At 45.2% G+C, this 25,711-nt stretch overlaps 1 protein-coding gene across 2 annotated transcripts in view; it reads right to left on the bottom strand.

The window, feature by feature from the left end:
* Nucleotides 1-8,503: 8,503 nt before the first annotated feature.
* ORC4 (origin recognition complex subunit 4) overlaps nucleotides 8,504-25,711 on the bottom strand; it is a 36,085-nt gene continuing 18,877 nt past the window's right edge. For both annotated transcript variants that reach the window (XM_044303909.1, XM_044303910.1), the window contains 3 exons: nucleotides 24,823-24,918; nucleotides 10,579-10,646; nucleotides 8,504-8,732 (listed from right to left, as the gene is read on the bottom strand). In XM_044303909.1, the coding sequence (XP_044159844.1) occupies nucleotides 8,550-8,732; nucleotides 10,579-10,646; nucleotides 24,823-24,918 (347 nt within the window). In that variant the 3' untranslated portion in view covers nucleotides 8,504-8,549. The remainder of the gene's footprint in view (nucleotides 8,733-10,578; nucleotides 10,647-24,822; nucleotides 24,919-25,711) is intronic.

Genomic DNA, 25,711 nt, shown 5'->3' with positions numbered 1-25,711 from the left:
TTAGACATTTGGATCCCAGACTTCTTCTCACGCTTTAGGGCCCCTAAAAAGCCAGGGCAGTATAAATACCCCACATGTGACCCCACTTTGGAAAGAAGACACCCCAAGGTATCCAATGAGGGGCCTGGCAAGTTCATAGAATTTTTAATTTTTTTTGCATAAGTTAGCGGAAATTGTTTTTTTTTTTTTTTTTCTCACAAAGTCTCACTTTCCGCTAACTTAGGACAAAAATTTCAATCTTTCATGGACTCAATATGCCCCTCAGCGAATACCTTGGGGTGTCTTCTTTCCAAAATGGGGTCAGTTGTGGGGTGTTTGTACTGCCCTGGCATTTGAGGGTCTCCGCAATCATTACATGTATGGCCAGCATTAGGAGTTTCTGCTATTCTCCTTATATTGAGCATACAGGTAATGAGATTTTTTTTTTCCGTTCAGCCTCTGGGCTGAAAGAAAAAAATGAACGGCACAGATTTCTTCATTCGCATCGATCAATGTGGATGAAAAAATCTCTGCCAAAAAAAAAAAATGGAGGGGAAAGGCGTCTGCCAGGACATAGGAGCTCCGCCCTACATCCATACCCACTTAGCTCGTATGCCCTGGCAAACCAGATTTCTCCATTCGCATCAATCGATGTGGATGAATAAATCATTGCCGGGATTTTATTTTTTTATATATATATATATATATATATATATATATATATATATATATATACACAGTCATGTGAAAAAATTAGGACACCCTTTGAAAGCATGTGGTTTTTTGTAACATTTTTAATAAAAGGTTATTTCATCTCCGTTTCAACAATACAGAGAGATTAAAGTAATCCAACTAAACAAAGAAAACTGAAGAAAAGTCTTTTCAAGATCTTCTGTAAATGTCATTCTACAAAAATGCCTATTCTAACTGAGGAAAAAGATAGGACACCCTTGCCCCTAATAGCGAGTGTTACCTCCTTTGGCTGAAATAACTGCAGTGAGACGGTTCTTGTAGCCATCTACCAGTCTTCGACATCGGTCTGAGGAAATTTTACCCCACTCCTCAATGCAGAACTTTTTCAGCTGTGAGATGTTTGAGGGGTTTCTTGCACGTACAGCCCTTTTCAAGTCACCCCACAGCATCTCAATGGGATTCAAATCTGGACTTTGACTTGGCCATTCCAGGACTCTCCATTTCTTCTTTTTCAGCCAATCTTTGGTTGATTTACTAGTATGTTTTGGGTCATTGTCATGTTGCATGGTCCAGTTCCGCTTCAGCTTTAATTTTCTAACTGATGGTCTCACATGTTCTTCAAGCACCTTCTGATACACAGTAGAATTCATCGTGGATTCTATGATGGTGAGCTGACCAGGTCCTGCTGCAGCAAAGCAGCCCCAAACCATGACACTTCCACCTCCATGCTTCACAGTTGGTATGAGGTTCTTTTCTTGGAATGCTGTGTTTGGTTTACGCCAAACATGTCCTCTGCTGTTGTGTCCAAATAATTCAATTTTGGACTCATCTGTCCAAAGAACATTATTCCAGAAGTCCTGGTCTTTGTCAACTTTATCTCTGGCAAATGTCAGTCTGGCCTCGATGTTTCTCTTGGAAAGCAAAGGTTTCCTCCTTGCACACCTCCCATGCAAGTTAAACTTGTACAGTCTCTTTCTGATTGTAGAGGCATGTACTTCTACATCAACAGTAGCCAGAGCCTGCTGTAGTTCTCGAGATGACACTTTAGGGTTTTTGGAGACCTCTTTTAGCATCTTGCGGTCTGCTCTTGGGGTGAACTTGCTGGGGCGACCAGTCCTGGGCATGTTGGCAGTTGTTTTGAAAGCCCTCCACTTGTAGACTATCTTCCGGACAGTGGAATGGCTGATTTCAAAATCTTTTGAGATCTTTTTAAATCCCTTCCCAGACTCATAGGCTGCTACAATCTTTTTTCTGAAGTCCTCTGACAGCTCTTTTGCTCTCACCATGGTGCTCACTCTCACTTCAACAGTCAGGAGCACACCAAACTAAATGTCTGAGGTTTAAATAGGGCAAGCCTCATTCAACATGCAGAGTAACGATCTACTAATTATGTGCACCTGGTGTGATATACCTGTGTGAGATCTGAGCCAATTTAAGAGGGAATACATGTGAGGGTGTCCTATCTTTTTCCTCAGTTAGAATAGGCATTTTTGTAGAATGACATTTACAGAAGATCTTGAAAAGACTTTTCTTCAGTTTTCTTTGTTTAGTTGGATTACTTTAATCTCTCTGTATTGTTGAAACGGAGATGAAATAACCTTTTATTAAAAATGTTACAAAAAACCACATGCTTTCAAAGGGTGTCCTAATTTTTTCACATGACTGTATATATATATACAAAGTGCTTGCCAAAGCATAGGAACGCCGCCTCCTCCTCAGCTCGTATGCCTCGGCAAACGTATCTGTCACTGCAGAGGAGAAAATCCCGTCTTGCAGCGCTGCATACACCGACTTGCGTGTAATCTGACAGCAGCGCAATGCTTCTGTCAGAATGCACATCGGTGCTGCAGCTGGTCGATCGGTTGGTCCACCTGGAAGGTAAAAAAAGAAAAAAGAAAAAACCAGGCCGCAACGCAATAATTTTATTAACTTTGCAACAGAACATGTAAACTTTAACTTTTTTAACTGAACATTAACCTGTTTGCTTACTGGTGTGTTTTTGTTTTTTTTTGTTTTTGTTTTTTTACCTTTATAGAACAAACCTCTCCTTCCCCATGGGTCAATGTGCAAAGCGCAAATCGCCAAAAGATGTGGCGAAGTGCGTTATGCACTTTGTCCCATGTGAAAGGAGACGTTTGCAGCAGCTGTGAGTGAATGGGCCCTAATAGCCCTGTGTGCCTGTCCTGGTGAGATGATCCCTATGCTAATAGTGTACCTGTGAGTGGTACTTCCGGAAACACTCTCCAAAGCATAGGGCAGGGTGGTCCGGACAGTCAGGACAGAAATAGCGGGTGTCACGCCTTATTCCACTCCTGCTACAGACACGTCATCTTTTTCGGGGTGACTGTTGGGTTGAGGTACCAGGAACGACACTGGGGAAGTGTCGCTCGTGTAGACGGCTAACTACACTGGTGGATGGGGCCACGGAACCTCCTGGATACAGGAGGTTCGCGATGATCTCTTCCTGAAATTTGAGGAAGGATCCAGTTCTCCCAGCCTTACTGTAGAGAACAAAACTATTGTACAGAGCCAATTGAATTAAATATACAGACACCTTCTTATACCAGCGTCTGGTGCGTCGGGAAACTAAATACGGAGACAACATCTGGTCATTGAAGTCCACCCCTCCCATGTGGAGGTTATAGTCGTGGACTGAGAGGGGCTTTTCAATGACACGGGTTGCTCGCTCAATTTGTATTGTCGTGTCTGCGTGAATGGAGGAGAGCATGTAAACGTCACGCTTGTCTCTCCATTTCACCGCGAGCAGTTCTTCGTTACACAGTGCGGCCCTCTGCCCCCTTGCAAGACGGGTGGTAACGAGCCGTTGGGGGAAGCCCGCGCGACTAGCTCGCGCGGTACCACAGGCGCCAATCCGTTCTAGAAACAAATGCCTAAAGAGGGCCACACTTGTGTAAAAATTGTCCACATAAAGATGGTACCCCTTGCCGAATAAGGGTGACACCAAGTCCCAAACTGTCTTCCCACTGTTCCCCAGGTAGTCAGGGCAACCGACCGGCTCCAGGGTCTGATCTTTTCCCTCATAGACCCGAAATTTGTGGGTATAGCCTGTGGCCCTTTCACAGAGCTTATACAATTTGACCCCATACCGGGCGCGCTTGCTTGGGATGTATTGTTTGAAGCCAAGGCGCCCGGTAAAATGTATCAGGGACTCGTCTATGCAGATGTTTTGCTCTGGGGTATAAATATCTGCAAATTTCTGGTTGAAATGGTCTATGAGGGGCTGAATTTTGTGGAGCTGGTCAAAAGCAGGGTGGCCCCTGGGACGGGAGGCGGTGTTGTCACTAAAGTGCAGGAACCGCAGGATGGCCTCAAAACGTGCCCTGGACATGGCAGCAGAGAACATGGGCATGTGATGAATCGGGTTCGTGGACCAATATGACCGCAATTCATGCTTTTTTGTCAGGCCCATGTTGAGGAGGAGGCCCAGAAAAGTTTTAAGTTCGGAAACTTGGACTGGTTTCCACCGGAAAGGCTGGGCATAAAAGCTTCCCGGGTTAGCGGTGATAAATTGTGTGGCATACCTGTTTTTTTCGGCCACAACTAAGTCCAAGAGCTCCGCAGTCAAGAACAGCTCAAAAAATCCCAGGGCCGAACCGATCTGCGCCGTCTCAACCCGAACTCCAGACTGGGCAGTGAAAGGGAAAACTACAGGTGCGGCTGAAGTTGGGGACTGCCAATCAGGGTTTGCCAGCACCTCTGGGATTCTAGGGGCTCTACGGGCCTGTCTGTGCGGTGGCTGCGACGGGGTCACTACTGCACGTGCCACCGTACCAGCTTCAACTGCCCTTCTGGTGCTCGTTACTTCACCATGTTGTCCAGCAGTGCTGGTACTAGGTCCAGGGAGGGCTGGGCTGCTGGTGTATGCCTCACCACGTAATCCGACAGCACCAGCCCCACTCTGCTGCTCTTGAAGCGGATCCTGCGGTCTAGCGACACGGGGCCGGGTACGCCTGGTGGTATCAGGGACCTCAGCCTCCTCGTCCGAACTTTGGGTCAGAGAGCCACTGCTTTCTACAGGTTCGTATTCTGACCCGCTGGATTCATCAGATGAGGGTTCCCACTCCTCATCCGACTGGGTCAGAAGCCTGTAGGCCTCTTCAGAAGAATACCCCCTGTTAGACATGTGGGCAACTAAATTTAGGGGTATTCCCTGAGACTACCCAAGAAAAAAAGCAAGCCTGTCTTACAAAGGGGAGGCTAGCGAAGTACCGGAGGCCACTGCGGTTGATAAAAAATATCAAAACTGATTTTTTTATCGCCGCAGTGCGTGTAAAGTGAATGTGCAGTGATCAAAAAAAAATTTTTTTTTGTCACTGCGGTGGGGCGGGTGTGGGCGAACGCACGTGTGGGCGACCGATCAGGCCTGATCGGGCAAACACTGCGTTTTGGGTGGAGGGCGAACTAAAGTGACACTAGTACTATTATAGATCTGACCGTGATCAGTTTTGATCACTTCCAGATACTATAAAAGTAGAAATGCTGATTAGCGATACGCTAATCAGTGAATAACGGACTGCGGTGCGGTGGGCTGGGCGCTAACCGATCCCTAAACTACCTAACCAAGGGGCCTAAACTATACCTAAAACCTAACGGTCAATAACAGTGAAAAAAAAAAAGTGACAGTTTGCACTGATCACTTTTTTCTTTTCACTTGTGATTGACAGGGGTGATCAAAGGGTTAATTGGGGTTCAGGGGGGTGATCAGGGGCTAAGTGTGTAGTGTTGGTGTACTCACTGTGAAGCCTGCTCCTCTGCTGGATCCAACCAACGAAAAGAACCAGCAGAGGAGCAGGCAGCCATATAACAGATCATATTTACTAATATGATCTGCTATCTGGCACTTTGATTGGATTTTTTAAAAATCAGCAACCTGCCAGCCAATGATCACGGCTGGCAGGTTGCTGACGAAATACTCCTGTGCGAAATGCCGGTGCGAACTGCGCATGCACGCGCGCATATTCGCGTCATCTCGCGAGATGACGCGTATATGCGTGACTGTGCGCAGCGCTGCCACCTCCGGACCGCACATCTGCGTTAGGCGGTCCGGAGGTGGTTAAGGCTCCATTCAGACGTCCATAGTGCATTGTGGATCCACAATACACCCGGTCAGCACCCCCATAGAAATGCCTATTCTTGTCCGCAATTGTGGACAAGAATAGGACATGCTCCATTTTTTTCCGGAGATGCGGACAGCACACTGTGGTTTTCTCTCTTCTATCTGTCTGTACTTTTAATTTCTTTCCAAACATAGCCGAGATCATGTCTGCCCCTACAGAGGACATGGATAAATTGGATCGTGCTTCCTAACTCTCTGTAACACACCCTCAAAAGCAGCAATGGAGGACGTTACACAACAGAACTAAGGGTCCTACTAGACTGCACGTTTTCGGGCCATTTATTGGGAACAGGCGTTCATAGGAACAAACATTCCCGATTGCGCGTTCATCAGCTACATGATTATACGCGTTAACGCCCGATTATGGGCAGCACATCTCCCTGTGTAATCAATAGAACAGAATGAGGGACGGGGCAGCAATTGCTTCCACATTAAGTTTGCCTCAGCCTGTGCAATCAGGTCGGAGCGAATGAGCACTGATGGATGTGTTTAGTAATCACACTGCCTGAAAATCTAAAAGTGAAGTTAGTACGTCCCTTACAAACAGCATGCGTCTGTCTGTAGCAGCCCCTCGCTTCTCTCCCCCCCCCCCCCCCTCCATAGACTTCTATGTAATCAGATCCTTCAGTGAGCAGGCAGCCCGAAGATGGATCTGAGCACTGATTTGAGAATTAGAGGGGGTTTCTCCTTCTTAACCGTTGTAGCATATGGCTGGGCTATGTCACAAATGTCAGATGGGTGTGGGTCCCAGAGTTGGGAACCGCACATATCTCCACAATGTAGTCCCCAAAGTGAAGGTAGCGCAGTTGACCATTCACTGCTGTGGGAGTTCTGAAAACGGCCAAATGCTGTCTCAGATATTTCCGGCAGTCCCATAGACGCACATGGAGAGGTGGTCACACTTGAGAGGTGCTCTCCTTCACTTTAGGAGCTCCGTTCAGGGGATGGAAGTGGGTACCAGAGGTGGGACCTGCACATATCTTACATTTGTGGCATATCCTAGCACTATGCCACAAACATTTCGATGGGAAAACCCCTTTAAGACCCCCTTTCACAGGCTAAAGCATCAAGCAATTATTGGGACCGATCCATTCACTTCCAATAACTGCCTGCATTTACATGCAGCAATCACCTCTGCAGTATGGAGAGAAGTAATCACTACTGCCATTGTTTGTCCCCATAGAGAATCATTGTTTCTGGGCAGCAGATCGTGCTGTGTAAATCTCAATCTGCTGCCCAGAAACAATGTTTTAGGTGACTGCATCAGCGATGTGATCAGTGGCACGTTTACACAGAGCAATTATCGGGAAAGAGCGTTCCTGGGAATGCCCCTTCTCGATAACTGCCCTGATCATTAGCCCATGTAAAGGTCCTTTAATGAAGGATGAGAGCAGCAGAGGAGCCTAATAGAAGGAAGCCTTTTTCTCTGAGTTATATTACAAAGTTTTTTAAATTTACTTGTACAATTAATTTATTTAAAAAAATAATAATAATGAAATAGTTACATTAAGAAATGGCACAAGTACAAATCCCCCATAGGAAATCCTGCTATTGGATGTCTTTGTGCGCAACATAATGCGGGGTGAGGAGAGAATTTATCAATAGTTTTGGAGAATGAATGGCAGGTGTCATTAAATTTGGTGCAACGCACTAGACATGTGGACAATTTTCACTTCCTGACACCACCTCATGGCTGATGTACACTTACTATAGGGCACACATCTTTACTAAATGTTGTGCATATTTACACCCTTTTTTCTTTTTTTACTTTAGCCATAACCCCTTTTAAAAGGAACTTTGAGTGCTTAATGGGGTTGTCCAAGATTATAAAAAAAAATCTCAGAAATCACCTAAAATGTCTTAAAATGAAAAAATATGATATACTTACCCATTTCGGTTCTCTGCGTGCTGGTTCAGTATTCCCACAGCTGTTCATCCATATATATGTCACGGCCCCTTCTGTGACAGATGTCAGGAGATCAAGGAGACTGGTGGAGCGTGGAGGCATTTAACAACCTCTTTATTCAGTGTTTGTTTGTGACCTCATCCCCCGTTTCAAGTGTAGCTTAGTATTCATTACTCTACCCTATTTAGTGTTGCCCCACCCTTCTGTGCGGTAGATAGCTCCATTTGGGTTTGGCTGAGCTGGTGTGAGGTCGTCTCTGGTGTTCCTGCTCGTCCATCACTTCAGAAGTTAAGTGTTGCGTTTGTTTGCATTTTGTTTTCCCTTCCTTGCTTGTTGTTACTAGGCCTCAGGGAGACAACTGTTTATTCATTGGAGAAGGAACGGGTTGCGTCAGCCCTGACAATTTTCTTAGGGCTCTCTAGGATCCCAGGGTATGGGCATTTCTAGCTTCAAGAGGTACCCATACGGTTAGAAGTCAGGACCAGAAGTAGGGTTACTAGGAGGTGACCTTTTCCTGTCCCTAGCGTTGAGACCTAATGGATTTCCCTTTGCCTCCTGGTGTTCAGATTGGCGTTTCCTCCTATACCTCTTTCGTGACAATATAGCACGTGATCACTATAGCCAATCACTGTCTTGAGCTATCTACAGCACAGCGATTGGCTGCAGCGTTGAGGTGCCGAATCCAGGCAGGTCAAAAGCATCGGCCACACGCACAGTGATGTGTCTGGATTCAGCACAACACCTCTGTGGCAAATCAAAAGGACTCAGGCAGACATGGTGCAGTTTGTACCTTTTTATAAAAAATAAAAAAAAAGACAAAAAAATAAAAAAAGTTTAATTCAGAGAGGACATTGCCCACTGTCTGACATCTGTCGGACAGTTGGGGTATTTCTGAAGGGCTTCTGATATTTGGCTGTTATCCAGAAGCAACTTCATCAGTCTGTATTCCCTCTGTGTCCGGACGGAGAGACCTTCCATTGGTTTGATCAGCTCCAACTGATAAAGATGTTCAAATGCCTGAGGATATAAAAGAATAGAGTTCAGACAGAAAGTCCTGGTGCTGTCAAGGACATCAGCCCTGAGAGGCGGCTTCAATGGATGCGACGCAAATAAAAGTTCCTGTTGAAATCCAAGGCAGTAAGGAACATGAAGCAGATTATACAGAATTTGTACAGTTGGCACAATCCCATTGTCAGCAGCAAATCTTGGCATAAAGAATATTGTGTAGGAACAGTGAGTGTTTTGTAATACACTTTATTAGAGAAATCTGTATGTAGAGTCTTCCCTTAGCTCTGAGTCCGTCTTCAACACCTGACTGAAGGCCCTGGATAACTGTATGATAGAGCGTATTCTCAGCCTGCTTCTGGTCTCCTTGCCCTGGTCCTGCCTCCCTAAGGGCCGCTTCACACGAGCGGATGCCGTGCGTGGCATCCGCTCCGTGAAAGAGTGCCAAGACCCGCTGCAGACTGCAGAGGCACGGAGCAGTAACATGACTGTTAATGCTCCGTGACAACTGTGATTTCGTAGTAAAGAGATCACAGAGAGGCACGGAGCATTAACAGTCATGTTACCGCTCCGTGCCTCTGCAGTCTGCAGCGGGTCTTGGCACTCTTTCACGGAGCGGATGCCACGCACGGCATCCGCTCGTGTGAAGCGGCCCTAAGAGTCCCGCTTACTAAAACTACATGATTTCCTGCAGACAATTTATCTGTTGGCAGCAGAGCTCCCCTCTTACTTCCCAGCACATGGTGATAGCTGGGAAGACAGGGAATGGAGCAGTACACCTAATGTCACGCTGCTACTGTGCTCCTCTCCCTACCTCCCCAGGGAGGAGTGAGACGTGGGGCTGCAGCGCTGACAGTACTACGTTCCTGTATAATTCCTGTCAACGCTAAACGCTGCAGCCCTAACCTGGGATGCACTATGAAGGTAGGGGGAAGGACTGACCGCAGATAAACTGTAAGGAAGAGTGTAACATCAGGTTTAGTAACCTGTATTACACATGTAGGGAGGCAGAGGCTCGGACATGGAGACCAGAGGCAGGCTGAAAAGTCTTCTCATACAGTTATCCGCAGTCTTCAGTAGATCGCTGAAGACGGATTCTTCTTAGCAATCCCCAGTCGAGACTTTACATACGCTTTTCTAATATAAAAAAAAAAAAAAAAAAAAATATAGATATTTCTTTAACAACGTGTATTACAAAAACACACGGGGGGGGGGGGGGGAATTAATTATTTTCCCTAAACCACTTCTCTAGCTTAAAAAAAATAAAAGTTGCAAACCCTGCACTTTGTCATAAATCAGGTGCATCCTCTGGTAGTTTAGGAGATTTCAAAGACCGCTTTTACCGGTCTGATATATTCTCTCACTGTCCCTACACATAAGAAACAAATGACAGGAAGGCTGCTTTCACACACAGGTTTTTCCCTAGCAGTTTTCTGCACTTTTACGTTTTTAGTGGAGATTTTTGCATCTGTGTTTTGGTGTTTTATTTTTTTATTTTTTTTTGCAGTAAAGCTCCAGATGTTATGTGAAGATCTGTGGGAAATATGAAACGCACACCACAGAAGCGATTTTTTTTTTTTTTCGAAACACCTTAAAGAAAAAGCTAGCGGTAAGACTAAAAATGCAGGTGGACAAAAAAACAAAACACTGTTATACTGCTTTTTTTTTTTTTACTGGAATAAAAACCCCAATGCAAATTCATGCATATAAGGACCCTAAAACTTTCAGTGTGGAACAGTGATGCAGTTCACAAGATGTCCAGCAGAGGGCACAGCACAGGATGAACGTGTACTGAAAGCCATTACTAAACAGATTATCATCAATAATGCCATAACTATTAGAATATTTCATCTCTCACCTTCAGGACGACAGGTTTTTCAAAATTATAAACAGAATGAGCTTTCCTTTGAACAAATTTCTGAAATTCTGCGGATAAAAAAAATAAATAAAATTAACACAAAATGTAATGAGAACAAGAATTAGAAGAAAATGAGGAGCTAGATGGTATGTTCTCCCTGGGTTTTTTATGCCTTGGAAAACATACCTGAAAGGTCACCTGGCTTCATATTAAACTGATATTCCAAGGTGAATTTTGGTCATGTGACTGATGGCAAAATTGCAGGTTACTGCAACCTCAAGGGGGGACTTGCACACGGCTTGCATCAATCGTAAGTACTCCAATCATGCTTTAATTCTTAAATTATCCAGTAAGTTTTGGCCCATAAGGAAACCTTGGAGTCCTGGGACATTCCAACTTATAGCTGACCCTTCCACACACTTGGAAGTTTGGCTGAGCATGGATATGTTCTCAATAGGGAGAGGGGAGCAAAGCCGTCCATACGCTACAGAACTGTTGGCCAAACCCTTGATCAACCAACAGCTGTATCTCCTGATCCCCACATACACTTGGAAACTTAGCACGGCCAAGCATGCATGTGTTGCGATAAAGTTGCTACTGGACATCCCTGGATGTGGCGTATCTCCCCAAGCCATCTGCCAAATCCTTCTTCCCCCTGACATCTGCCAGCAGGGAGAGAGTCGGGAGGACCCCACACACATTACATCAACATATTGTGTAAAGTAACACAGAAGAGGACAGTATACGGCTGCAGATGGATTTGGACAGATTGGAGGCTTTGGGCAGAAAAGTGGCAGATGAGATTTAACACTGACAAATATAAGGTTATGCACATGGGAAAGAATAATGCAAGTCACCCGAACATACTAAATTTTTAAAACACTGGGTAAGGCCTCATGCACACGACAATATTTTTTTACGGTCCGCAAAAACGGGGTCCGTGACCGTTTTTTCGTCCGTGGGTCTTCCTTGATTTTTGGAGGATCCACGGGCATGAAAAAAAAGTCGTTTTGGTGTCCGCCTGGCCGTGCGTATCATAGCCCCCTGTAAGAGATCAGGGGCTGCCAGGCAGCAGGGGACAGACCCCCCCCTCCCCAGTTTGAATATCATTGGTGGCCAGTGTGCAGCATCCCCCGGCCCCCCCTCCCTCCCTCTATTGCATTATTAACATTGGTGGCCAGTGTGCGGCCTCCCCCGGCCCCCCCTCCCTCCCTCTATTGCATTATTACCATTGGTGGCAGTGTGCCGCCTCCCCTCTCCCCCCCCCCCCGATCATGGGTGGCAGCGGAGTTGCGATCGGAGTCCCAGTTTAATCGCTGGGGCTCCGATCGGTAACCATGGCAACCAGGACGCTACTGCAGTCCTGGTTGCCATGGTTACTTAGCAATAGTAGAAGCATCATACTTACCTGCTGGCTGCTGCGATGTCTGTGTCCGGCCGGGAGCTCCTCCTACTGGTAAGTGACAGGTCTGTGCGGCGCATTGCTGTCACTTACCAGTAGGAGGAGCTCCCGGCCGGACACAGACATCGCAGCAGCCAGCTGCTAGAGGGAGGGAGGGGGGGAGCCGGGGGAGGCCGCACACTGCCACCAATGTTAATAATGCAATAGAGGGAGGGAGGGGGGGAGCCCGCACACTGCCACCAATGTTAATAATGCAATAGAGGGAGGGAGGGGGGCCGGGGGAGGCCGCACACTGCCACCAATGATATTCAAACTGGGGCGGGGGGGGGGGGGGGCTGCTGCCTGGCAGCCCCTGATCTCTTACAGGGGGCTATGATACGCACAATTAACCCCTTCAGGTGCAGCACCTGAGGGGTTAATTGTGCTAATCACGGCTCCCTGTAAGAGATCGGGTGCTGCCTGGCAGCAGGGGGCAGTCATGTACACAGTTCGTTGTATATTCTAACTAGAAGCGTCCCCATCACCATGGGAACGCCTCTGTGTTAGAATATACTGTTGGATATGAGTTTTCACAAAGTGAAAACTCGGCTCTGAAAAAGCTTTTATGCAGACGGATCTTCGGATCCGTCTGTATGAAAGTAACCTACGGCCACGGATACCAATCTTGTGTGCATCCGTGTTCTTTCACGGACCCATTGACTTGAATGGGTCCGTGAACTGTTGTCCGTCAAAAAAATAGGACAGGTCATATTTTTTGGACGGACAGGATACACTGATCACGGTCTCGGCTACAAAACGGTGCATTTTCAGATTTTTCCACGGACCCATTGAGAGTCAATGGGTCCGCGAAAAAAAAAAACGGAAAACGGCACAACAGCCACGCATGCACACAACGGTCGTGTGCATGAGGCCTATTACTGACATGGAAAAGGACCTAGGAATTTTAGTGAACAGCAAACTAAGCTGCAAAAAACAGTGTCAGGCAGCTGCTGCCAAGGCCAATAAGATAATGGGTTGCATCAAAAGGGGCATAGATGCCCGTGATGAGAACATAGTCCTACCACTTTACACATCATTAGTTATCCCCAGGACTGTGACTGTGACGAGGGGACATCCTCTGCGTCTGGAGGAAAGAAGGTTTGTACACAAACATAGAAGAGGATTCTTTACGGTAAGAGCAGTGAGACTATGGAGCTCTCTGCCTGAGGAGGTGGTGATGGGGAGTACAATAAAGGAATTCAGGAGGGGCCTGGATGTATTTCTGGAGTGTAATAATATTACAGGCTATAGCTACTAGAGAGGGGTCGCTGATCCAGGGAGTTATCGGATTGCCTGATTGGAGTCGGGAAGGAATTTTTTATTCCTCTAAAGTGGGGAAAAACGAGATTTTTGTGAACTCACCTGTAAAATCTCTTTCTCGCGAAGTTCATTGGGGGACACAGGACCGTGGGTATAGCTGCTTGCTGCCACTAGGAGGCGACACTAGGCTGAAAAGTGATATGCTCTCTCCAGGCTGGAGGGGGTATAGCCTGCAGGGGAGGAGTTATCAGTTGGTGCCCAAGCAATAGGAGTAGGAGAAAAAAAAAACCCATACAGTAAACAACCAATAACTGACAACCGTCAGCCGGATTGAACCATACAGGTCCATCAACCGCCAATATTTGCGGCAAACAGAACACTGGGTGGGAGCTGTGTCCCCCAATGAACTTCGCGAGAAAGAGATTTTACAGGTGAGTTCACAAAAATCTCGTTTTCTCGCTCGTATCATTGGGGGACACAGGACCGTGGGACATCCTAAAGCAGTCCACGGGGAGGGAAACAAATCGCACTCCCATGGAGAAAAAAAAAAAAACGATCTCGAGGACACGTAACCCTCTGCCGCCCGCCAGACCTTGCTGCCTTCTACGATCGGAAAGCTGAAGCATGACGGCGATAAATCCGAGAAACACAGGCTGCTGGTCGAGAAGACCAAGACTCAGCGAGCGATGCCTTACCCGGGAGCGGAACGCCCGAGTAGCTGTCAAACGGATGAACCTGGAAAAACAGCCCTTGGAGGCCGGCAGCCTTGACAAGGACCTCCAGGACCAGATTGGTAAAAGCCCATACAGCGGAAAGCGCTAGCCATGGACAAGCAAACCTCGGAGGCCAAATCACATGGCTGGAAGAGAGCTCGGTTTGAAGAATGCGAGGGAGAGAGAAGAGAAATCCATGTCTTGCGGGGACGTGGAAGGGAGATTACCTCCTGCGAAGGAGGATACCGAGCTAAAAGGTCCACTTACTGGATTGCGCGGACGGAGAATTATCAACCAAACGACCCAGGAGGGTGGATTGGGAATTTCCAGAGGTCTTGAAAATTTCAGTTGTTCTGCACCGGCTTGCGCCGGTGGAGCCCTATCAATCAAACGTCCTCAGAGGGCGGATTGGGAAACCTTCAGATATACTCCACTGAATTTTTTTAGTTATTTTTGGCAAGTGAATCATTATCAACCAAACGGCCCGGAGGGCGGATTGGGAATCCTTCAGATATACTCCACTGAATTTTTGCAAGTGGACCATTATCAACCAAACGGCCCCGGAGGGCGATTGGGGACCTTTCATATGTACTCCACTGGCTTTGTCCGAGTGAAGCACTATCAACCAAGCTGCCCGTAAAGTCAGATGAACGCCACTGGATTTGCACAGTTGGAGCAGTAGCAACGGCCCCGGAGGGTGGGTTAGGAACTGTGAGAAATTCTCCACTGTCCGGCATTGGGAACAGGCCCTGGGCATAGAGCTCGGTCTGTGAGGAGGGCAGGACCTGTATGGGCGCACTTTTTTATTTAAAAAGAAGAAAGTATTTAATTTTTTTTATTTTTTTATTATTATTATTGAGGTGAGGACCTAACCTTAATGGACAAGGAGGAAGAAAGGCTGTATACTGCAATATTAAGGCACATTGTGCCTGCAGATAGAGACCTAGGGTAAGGGTAATCTGGTCACCAGATACAAGTGGCTGGGTAGGAAGGGTTAATGTCCAAGGGCCAGGGCGGAGCCAGCTGGCTCCCGGGGAAAATTCGCGCCAGAATATGGACCCGCCCCTCCGTACCTGAGGTGAAGTTGCTACCTAGAAGGCCGCAAAGCCGGGAACTAAAGTTTCACATGGGACCCACCGCCAGCCGAACACAGCGGTACCTGGCGGTGCAATGAATGAGGCCATGGAAGCCCACCCCGTGGGCCGGGAGAAAAGACAGCGCGGCCGGGAAGAATCGGAAGGCCCGAATGAAGCCGGGGCCTAGATTTTGTGGTGCCCGGCCGACTGGGATCTGTGCTCCGCCGTCGGAAAACTGAGGTACCCCGATCGGCACTAACAGGCGTCCAAGATCATACCTGCTAAAGGCGCGGTGCCTGGCCGACCGGGGAACTCACCCAGTCGGTCTGAGGAAAGGGGGCATTGAATAGAGTGCAGCGGCGTCAGTTTCTAAGTGTCCCCTGCCCGATAAGTTAGATCGGAGGGGGGTGGGGAGGAAGAATAAAAAATGCCGCCGCCGGTTCGGGATTAACCCCTTCATTACCAGGAGATAAGCGGTGACTGGTGGAGGACTCGCAGTCTCCATAAGAAGGGGCCATGGTGAGAGGGGGACAGAGAGGGACAGTATACTCACCTGTCTTCATCTGTGGTCTTCACCCTAAGTCTTGTACCAGCAGGGACACCCCACGACCGCTGGCACCAGGCATCAGGGGTCCGGGCAGAGAAGGGCTGGAAAGGAGGTGTCCCTCTTGCTGGCGGGAAGCAGGGGAGCGAGGCTGCCCTGGTCCACTTTGTCTTCTTGGGGGAGGCAAGGGGGTGAAGCAAGCAACATCGGCCAGCCTCCCAGGGAGACAGGGACGCAATCGTTCCTGTGCCCCATCCAGGAAATCTGTGAAAAAAAATAACAAATTGAGGAAAATCAAAAGAGCCACCCTGCTAAGCAGGGAGGTCTGCCTCCTACGACACTAAGCTAAAAACTGATATGCTCTCTCCAGGCTGGAGGGGGTATAGCCTGCAGGGGAGGAGTTATCACTTTTCAGCCTAGTGTCGCCTCCTAGTGGCAGCAAGCAGCTATACCCACGGTCCTGTGTCCCCCAATGATACGAGCGAGAAATTGGCTTCTACCTCACAGTTTTTGCCTTCCTCTGGATCAACTTGCAGGATAACAGGTCGAACTGAATGGACAGAGGGCTTTTTTCAGCCTTACAAATTATGGTACTATGTTAGGCTACTTTCACACTAGCGTTCGGGGCTCCGCTTGTGAGTTCTGTTTGAAGGCTCTCACAAGCGGCCCCAAACGGATCCGTACTGCCCTAATGCATTCTGAGTGGATGCGGATCCGCTCAGAATGCATCAGTCTGGCGGCGTTTGTCCTCCGCTTAGCAGGCGGACACCCGAACGCTGCTTGCAGCCTGGCCGTGCGGAGGCAAACGGATCCGTCCAGACTTACAATGTAAGTCAATGGGGACGGATCAGTTTGAAGTTGACACAATATGGCTCAATTTTCAAACGGATTCGTCCCCATTGACTTTCAATGTAAGTCAAAACAGATCCGTTTGCATTATCATGAACAAAAAATAAATACAATTTTTTTTTTTTTTTATTGGTTCATGGTAATGCAAACGGATTCGTTCTGAACGGATCTAAGCGTTTGCATTATAGGTGCGGATCCGTCTGTGCAGATACCAGACGGATCCGCACCTAAACGCAGGTGTGAAAGTAGCCTTAATGTGTATGGGCAGCTAATGCTGCGAGAGGAGTCGCATACAATCGAACAGAGGGTCCACGATATTTCACAAAGCACAAAATATATTTTAGTTTTTTTTTACAAATTACACAATACGTTTTTAGTAACATTTACAATAAAATGTATATATAAAAAAAAAAAAATCTAGAGAGACATTGGTTGGTTTACTACAATGACTTAAGTAATTAATGTCCTGAAGAGACGAGGATTGCGAGTAAATACATCGATGGGGGACATTTATTAAAGCTTTTATGGCACTATTGTGGCGTACAAAAGTCACATTACAGCACACACCATATTTGCACTATAATTTGTGACTTTCAGCTTCTCGACACTTTTCTGAATTGTTGTGTAAAGGGGCGGGGCTTAGAATGAGAGGTGGGGCTTCCACCACCCGCCAGATTTACTATACCTTGCGCCAGAAACTGGCATAAGTCTTCAACAGATCCTGGCAGGCTTAGATTTGAGTTTCTGGCCAGTGATGCGAATAATTTATTAAAGAGGACCCCATCCCCTCTAACAACTTGCATTCCCCGTGTAATAACAATTCTGCAGTATCTATTCTTATGACTCTATGCTGTGCCATTCCTTTAGTATTCCTGCTTGAAATTATGAATAAATTGCCAGCAGTCTGCAGCAAAGGTATTGCTGGGTGTTACCAGTAGCTGGTGTGTCTGACTCCGTCCAATCAGTGCTGCCGGAGCAGAGTGTGCAGGGACACGCCCCCAACTGGTAACACCCATCTGTACCTTAGTGCAAGCTGCTGACATTTCATTGACAAACTTCTAGTAGAAATAACAGAGGAATGGCACAACATTGAGTCATAAGAATAGATGCTGCAGAATTATTAATACATGAGGAATGCACTTAGTTACTAAGACAGACAGAAGAGGTGACGGCTCCTCTTTAAGAGGAATTTGCCTCTTAATAAATTAGGTACATCTTAGGCTACTTTCACACTAGCGTTTTGGTTTCAGTTTGTGAAATGCGTTCAGGGCTCTCACGAGCGTCCAAAACGGATCAGTTTTGCCCTAATGCATTCTGAATGGAAAAGGATCCGCTCAGAATGCATCAGTTTGCCTCCGTTCAGCCACCATTCTGCTTTGGAGCCTTGCAGCGTTTTGGTGTTCGTCTGACGAAACTGAGCCAAACGGATCTGTTCTGACACACAATGTAATTCAATAGGGACGGGTCTGTTTTCTCTGACACAATAGAAAACGGATCCGGACTTTCAATGGTGTTCAAGACGGATCCGTCTTGGCTATGTTACAGATAATACAAACGGATCCGTTCTGAACGGATGCAGACGGTTACATTATCTGAACGGATCCGTCTGTGCAGATCCGTGATGGATCCGCACCAAACGCGAGTGTGAAAGTAGCCTTACTCAAATGCAGGGGGGGGGGGGTATGGAAACATTAGTCTTAATAAACCTCCCCAATGGCCCCACGTGTCACAAGACCACCAGGAATAATCAGAAGCATCCACCGCAGTAGGAAGCCTGTGCAGAGATTGCAGGACACAACAATAGGAGTAAATGTCGGAGAAGAATCCAGTCTATCGGGCCTTTACAGACAGAAACCTATTCATTCTGAAATCACTGGAGGAAAAGGTGTTTATATAAAGCATACTTTAGCCGCCTGCACAGAGGACAAGACCTATCAGATGTGCCGCCATATATTCCCCGATCAGTGCAGGGAACACAGGCAGAGCCAGGATGGCGTACGTTAGGCTCTGTACACATCACGTTTGAGGCTTCTGTACTGTATACAGTCATATCCACATAATCCGATGAAAGACGCATGCGACAAACTGTAGCTGGAAAAATTAGCACTTCAAGTGATTCCAGTACACAAGATGAAAGCCAATCTGATAGCGGACATATGAAGCTGCGCTCTGGGAGAAAAACACCTCAAACAGGAAAAAAGGATAATCAGCAAAGAAAAAACTACGAGGCATTGACAGAATCAGAGACCAGCCAGCAGTCAGAAGCAGAGAAAGAAGCGACATGGCGAAAAAGAAACAAAGTACAGAAGAAATAACAAAAAGCGAAAAGAGTGGATCCCTAGTGGTAAATATATCTGAACATGAAATAGCGATACTGAAAAAGGTTTGGGATTTGTACCCAAAGATGACATTACCGATTTTGACTTTCCTGCTGATTTTTATAGATTCTGTAGACAAATGCGGATAAAAATGTTTTGGTCTGAGAAAAAACATAAAAATAAACAGGTAATGTCCCCCTTGAATGAACTGGCGTCTTCTTTAAAACGGAGGCGGAGCATTCGATCCGGACATACCTAGCGATATGCTGAAAGCCTCTGAGCAAGCGGTTATCAGTGAAAGTGGACGGAGGCTCCAAAAAGTTAGAATTAGAGTATGCGTTATGGATCTCGTTACCATGGACCATAACGCAATTCAATGACGGAATGCATAACGGAATGCCTTAAGAGGCATTCCATTATTCATTCCGTCATAACAGAAGTCTATGGGCTGCAAAACGGATCCGTCCCGTTTCGTAGCCCATAGACTTCTATTATGACGGAATTAACAACGCAATCTTAAGGCATTCCGTTATGCATTCCGTTATGGTCCGTTGTAACGAGATCCATAACGCAATTCACCTTTTACCAACAAACGAAGTGTGAACGAATTTCATAAGCGAAATGAAAGGCATTGGAGTCTTTGAAAAATGACACATCAATAATAATTAAAGGGAACCTGTCATCACCTTTATGCTCCCCATACTATCGGCAGAATAAAGTAGAGACAGGTGAGTTGATTTCAGCGGTCGGTCATTTATAAGATAAAAGTAAGTGGTTGCCGAGAACCGACATCACAATCATTGCAGACTGGGCCTGGAGAAGAGTCACGGACACCTGAGAAGAGTCCTGGTTATTCATGATCTCCTGCTCTCCCGCCGCCTGCTGATGACTGACCGGCTTCTACAGAGTTTTCTCCCTTTCTCTCTAGGAGAGAACTGCCAATCATCAGCAGATGGGAGGGAGAGCAGGAGATTAGGAATAACCAGGACTCTTCTCAGGTAGATTTGACTCTTCTCCAGGCCTGGGCTGCAATGATTATGATGCTGGTTCTCGGCAACCACTTACTTTTAGCTCATGAGTGACACCGCTGAGATCTACAGTTAGTCTGCCCTGGAGGCTGGTTTTAAAGTCAGTATAAAACAGAGTCTGCTTTCATAGCGCCTACTAGTAGCCATTTGGCTCCAGGAGAAGTATATAGTGGGCTCAGCATGCATGTTGGTACTTGCATCCCTGGATCCGATGAAAGCTGTAATGGCACTGGACGGGGTTAAAAGCAGAGTGTGCCTGGCGTGCATGCTGTCCCTGCGCTCCCTGGACTTTGTGTAACTGTCATGGCCCATAACAAGTAGGAACTAGTGTTAGGGACCACTCAGAGGCGACCTTGACGTGGTGAGTGGCTTATTATGCTTTGGCCAAAATTTACACTAATGCCTCTTAACATCCAGCATAAAGGCAGGGCAGAGTGCTGGTTGCAGTGTGCGATTGCATTTGTGTTTTTGCGTTTATATCTGTATTTCGCCATAGCAATGTGCACCTGCATACAGGGTTGTGCTGACTGAACCCCCACAATTATTAAAGGGAACCTGTCATCAACTTTATGCTGACCTCACTGAGGGTAGCATAAAGTTGATGACAGGTTCCCTTTAAGAAGGCAGACAAAGGGGGAAAAACTGTCATTATGGATCGAGAGGCATAAATAGCAGAGGCAATGAAGCAATTGAATGATAATAATTTATATAAAAAATTAAAAGGAGATCCTACCCTTATATTTATGAAGGAACTTTGAATATTATTGAATGAGTTCATTCAAAGTGGAATTATAGAGGCAAAAAATTGCGAATACCCTAATATGTGAAAGTCCTAAAGTGAAATACTATATTTATTGAACCCCCCTGGACGCCCTATAGTTTCTTGCATTGGTTCATTGTTGCAACCTATAGCAATTTATGTAGACTCTTTCTTAAAGAGAAAAGTAAAAACACTACAGAGATGTCTATCTGATACTACACATTTTTTGAGACAACTAGAAAAAGAGAGCTGTGATAAAGTCACCTTTTGATGTACAGAGTTTGTGCACTAATATTCCCCAACATGAAGGACTCCGATGCGTTAGGGAGATATGGATGCAGGACGCCGGTCTGGACAACTGCACGATCGCCTTCCTGATGACACTATTGGAGTTCATTCTTACAAAAATTTTTTGATTTAATGAAGATCATTACTTGCAGCTGCAGGGGACTTCAATGGGGTCCTCCGCTGCGCCAAGTTTTGCAAATATATTTTCATGGCGGCATTTTAGAATGAGCATATTTTCAATAATGGAAAATTAGAAACATCATTTATTTATTTCTACTGTGGAAGGGCACGGAACAGTCACTGATGGAATTCATCAATTTATCTCAAATTCCTGCCACTAATACTATATAGTTTCTAGATGTAGAAATTAAGAAAGGAGACAACGGGAGATTTATTACTACAATATAACTGATCGGCATTGTTATATTCTAGCCATCACGTCCCACACGTATTCAAGAATATACCAAAAGGTCAATTTATTAGAGCAAAACGCATCACTAAAACGGACCACACGAGTATGACAAGCATGAAAAAAAGATTAGCTAAAAAATTCACCGATCGTGGTTACTCCGGGAGACTGATTAAAAACATTAGTAGATAAAATTTTACGTGAAGATCTATTAGTCAGAAAATAAAAAAAGGCCAAGGATAATCGCTGCATGTATATAGGGACTTATGATAGACACGCGACGCTCATAAAAAAAATGCTATAAATAAATATTGAGGATTATTAAAATAAGATTTAAAAAAAAGGCAATTTATTTAAAGAAAAACCTAGTTTTTCGTATCGGAGCGGTAGAACTGTAGGGAATCAGAGGTGACATCAGAACAAAAAAGACAAATAAACAGACTTTTTAGCTGCAAGGAAGAAAGGAACCTTCCCGTGTTTATCCTGCACTAACTGCAATTCTATTTTAAAAGGAGATTCAATATAGATCACCCAAGACAGGGATATAAATCCCGATGCGCCATTTTTCTACATGGATGACAAAAAATGTTGTTTACGGCATTCGTTGTCCATGTAGTTTATGGTCCATCGGACAGACAAAAAGAGAAATAAAAAGGTACAATTAAATGAACATAAATCTAATATTAGACGATATATGGAAATGCAGGAGGTGAATGCAGGTGAAACAAAGGAAAACAAGTATAGCGAAACTACATTGTTGCAACACGGTTATGAAATGAAACATAAATGGCTGGTGCTGGACGGCATTAATGAAGGTCCTGAAGTCAGAAAATAATCAGAGATTGCTACAACACGAGACTAGATGGATAATGAAAATGGAGACACTATATCCTAAAGGGTTAAATGAAATCTACAACTTTAAGGTATTTCTATGATCCGTTTCTCAGTAACTGGTTTTAAATGCAACATAAATATTTTATGTACGTCTGAAAAACGGAAGCTATTAATGAATATATCTAAATGTGAAATGATGATGATGGAAAGAGATTGTATTTAAAGCGCATGTTACAACCCACAAGCACGCATGATTAAGAGGGCGTGACCCCCGAAACATCGCGCAGCGTAGCAATCAGTTCAGCGCTCTCAGTATGACTATGCATGAGGGTCCATTCACACGTCAGTGAGTGTTTTGCAGATCCACGGATCGGCTAAACACAGACATCGGCGATGTGCGTTCCGCATTTTGCGGACCGCACATTGCTGGCACTTAATAGAAAATGCATTTTCTTGTCCGCAATTGCGGACAAGCATAGGACATGTTCCATTTTTTTGGGGATCGGAATTCGTGCTGCCCCATAGAAATAAATGGGTCCGCAATTCCGTTCCGCAAAATGTGGAACGAAATTGCGGACGTGTGAATGAACCCTTATAGCGATTTATTTAAATGCAAAATAAAAAGGACTAAAAAAATACAAGCAAAGCTTCAAAAGAGCGAGTATTATTTATACCCCACGAATAACCTTTTAAACAAGACTAATAGGACCGAGTGGATTATGTGGATGTAACTGTGGAGCCTGAGAGGTTCTGAATCAGGTCGTGGGTTACTACAGGTGGAGCAACAGTCGATGATTGAAGTGTTCTGTACAGACCAGGATGATTTCCCAGTGTATCCCGCTGTACATGCATGTATCACCTATAGGCTCCAATTACAGAATAAAAACAGGGCCCTCAGGATATGCAACAAGCGCCTTAAGAATGGGAGATTAGAGGGGTTGTCCAAGTTATTTTTATTGATGTCCTATCCTTAGGAAAGGTCAACAATATCAGATCGGCAGGAAACAGACACACGGCACCTCCGCCGATCAGCTGGTTGACGAGAAGGCGCATGCCGTACCCGCGCTGCCTTCTTTTCATTGTTTACCTGCTCGTCAGCGTAGTGGTGAGCAGCTGTAATTACACCTAAGCCGGCCCATTCACTTCAATGGGACGGCTCCCTCCTATACACTTGTATTGGAACGGGACGGCTTATAATTACACCAGCTCACCACTTCTGTTGCGATGGTGAGCAGGTAAACAATGAAGCGAAGGCAGCGCTGGCACAGCGTGCGACTTCTCTTCAACCAGCTGATCGTCGGAGGTGCCGGGTGTAGGACCCCCGCTGATCTGATATTGATGGCCAGGACATCAATAAAAATAACCTGGACAACCCCTTTAACAGAACTCTGAGGTTATCCCATCCCAACCATTGCTTATGGGCTGCCATTTATATCTATATACAGTATATATATATTTTTTATATCTATAATATTTATATCCAATTACAGATCCCTTTAACCCCTCAAGGACGAGGCCATCAGGACCACACACATTTTTGGGATTTTTCATCTCATCATTCAGGAATTAATACATTGGAGGGATGCCAAGCAAAAAAAAAAAAAAAAAAAAAAAAAAAAGCCCCACCACTCGGCCATGTTCCCCGTTGACCTACTATAAGTGTATACATTTATAGTATATGATGTTACCGTTGTGGGGATAACAAATACATGATAGTGTGATATTATATATATATATATATATATATATATATATACACACACACACACACATATATATACACAAACACACACACACACACATACACAGGTGAAACTCAAAAAATTGGAATATCGTGCAAAGTTCATTTATTTCAGTAATGTAGCTTAAAAGGTGAAACTAACATATGAGACTCATTACAGGCAAAGCGAGATATTTCCAGCCTTTATTTGTTATAATTTGGATGATTATGGCTTACAGCTTATGAAACCCCAAAGTCACAATTTTGAGGTCCCCTTTGCTCAGGGGGTATGGATTAATTAGCTGACTACAGTGCGACACTTTGAGCCTAGAATATTGAACCTTTTCACAAAATTCTAATTAATGCGATTCCTTTTAATTTGCATTACGGAAATAAATGGACTTTTGCACGATATTCAAATTTTTCAAGTTTCACCTGTGTGTGTGTATATATATATATATATATATATTCATTTTTTTATTTTTATTTTTTTGTTTTATTTAAAGGGGATCTCAGAGTTTCTTTTAAAGGCTCCACATGGCATAAAATAATAAATCCAATCATGCTCATCTTACCAATTCCCTGCAGCTCCCATTCTAATCCAGACACTTACCTGGCTCGTGGCCGGCCTCTGCTTTCTGGCCTTTTTTCAGCATGCAGGAAATGCCTGTTCAGCCAATCAGTGACTGAGGCATGGAGTGGGCATTTCCTGCATGTCGAGAGGCACCAGTAGGCAGAGACCAGCAGGGAACTGTCAACCATCAAAACGGGAAAGGTGGTGAATCAGTAAGGTGATTATATGATAATATGATTTAGTTCAATACTATGGGGCGCTTTTTTTTTTTAAATAGAAGTATGCACAAACACCTGCATGCAAGAAACAGTCCTGGGGACCTTATCTGAGGTCCTTGATGCACTAGTATGTCAAGCTGTGGGAAGGGGTTAATAGAAAAATGGTGGACCAGAAAATCCTCAAACCCCCAACACTGGATGTACAGACTTACCATTGTGAACCATTTGGAAATTAAAGGGTTCCCCGCTGTAAATGTCTTGCAAGTGTTTCATGGCTATTACCAGACACATTTCCAGCACAGACAGACCTGGGGACAGAGGAGATTGATGTAATCCCCACAATCACTCATAATGATACTTACAAGTACACTGAGAAAAATAAAAAAATACAAAAAAAATAATAATAATAATAATAATAATAATAATATATTATATATACATACACACACACACACACACACACACACAATTTAGACTCTGCAGGATCAGGGATATGCTAGATTAACTACTTGACTGCGTCCTGAACTGGCACATGACATCAAGTAACAGTGACAAAGAGTGTGCCTGAAATAATGCTTAGGGGTCAGGAAAACACTAACTGTAAAGTGGTTGTGCAGCCTTTAATACTGATGAACTATCTTCAGGATAGGTCATCAATATCTGATGGGTGGGGGTCCGACACCCGACACCCCTGCTGATCAGCTGTTTGAAGAGGATGCCGCTTCCTCTTCATTAAATGGCACTTCATCTCGGAGTGAGTGCTTTGCTACATTGTAGACGAGGCGTAGTATAAAGACCAGGAAGCGGTGCTGGCATGGAGCAGCGCCTCCTAGTCAAAATGCTGATTAGCGGGGGTCCCGCCGATCAGATATTAATGACCTATCCTGAAGATAGATCTTCAATATTAATGGTTGCATAACCCCTTTAAGCTTTCAGATTAAAGGGGTTCTGCAGTTTATTTGAACTGATGATAAACTGATGATCTATCCTCTGGATAGATCATCAGTTTAAACAAACTGCAGAATTACATAATGCGGCTGTTCCTACACACACCAGCAGAGGGCAGGGACATTTACTGGTACATGCAAAAAAATAGTTTTA

This window comes from Bufo gargarizans, chromosome 8 (genome assembly GCF_014858855.1).
Source record: "Bufo gargarizans isolate SCDJY-AF-19 chromosome 8, ASM1485885v1, whole genome shotgun sequence".
NCBI lineage: Eukaryota > Metazoa > Chordata > Amphibia > Anura > Bufonidae > Bufo > Bufo gargarizans.
Note: the sequence above shows the minus strand (reverse complement) of the source record. Positions and strands in the feature narration are given on the sequence as shown.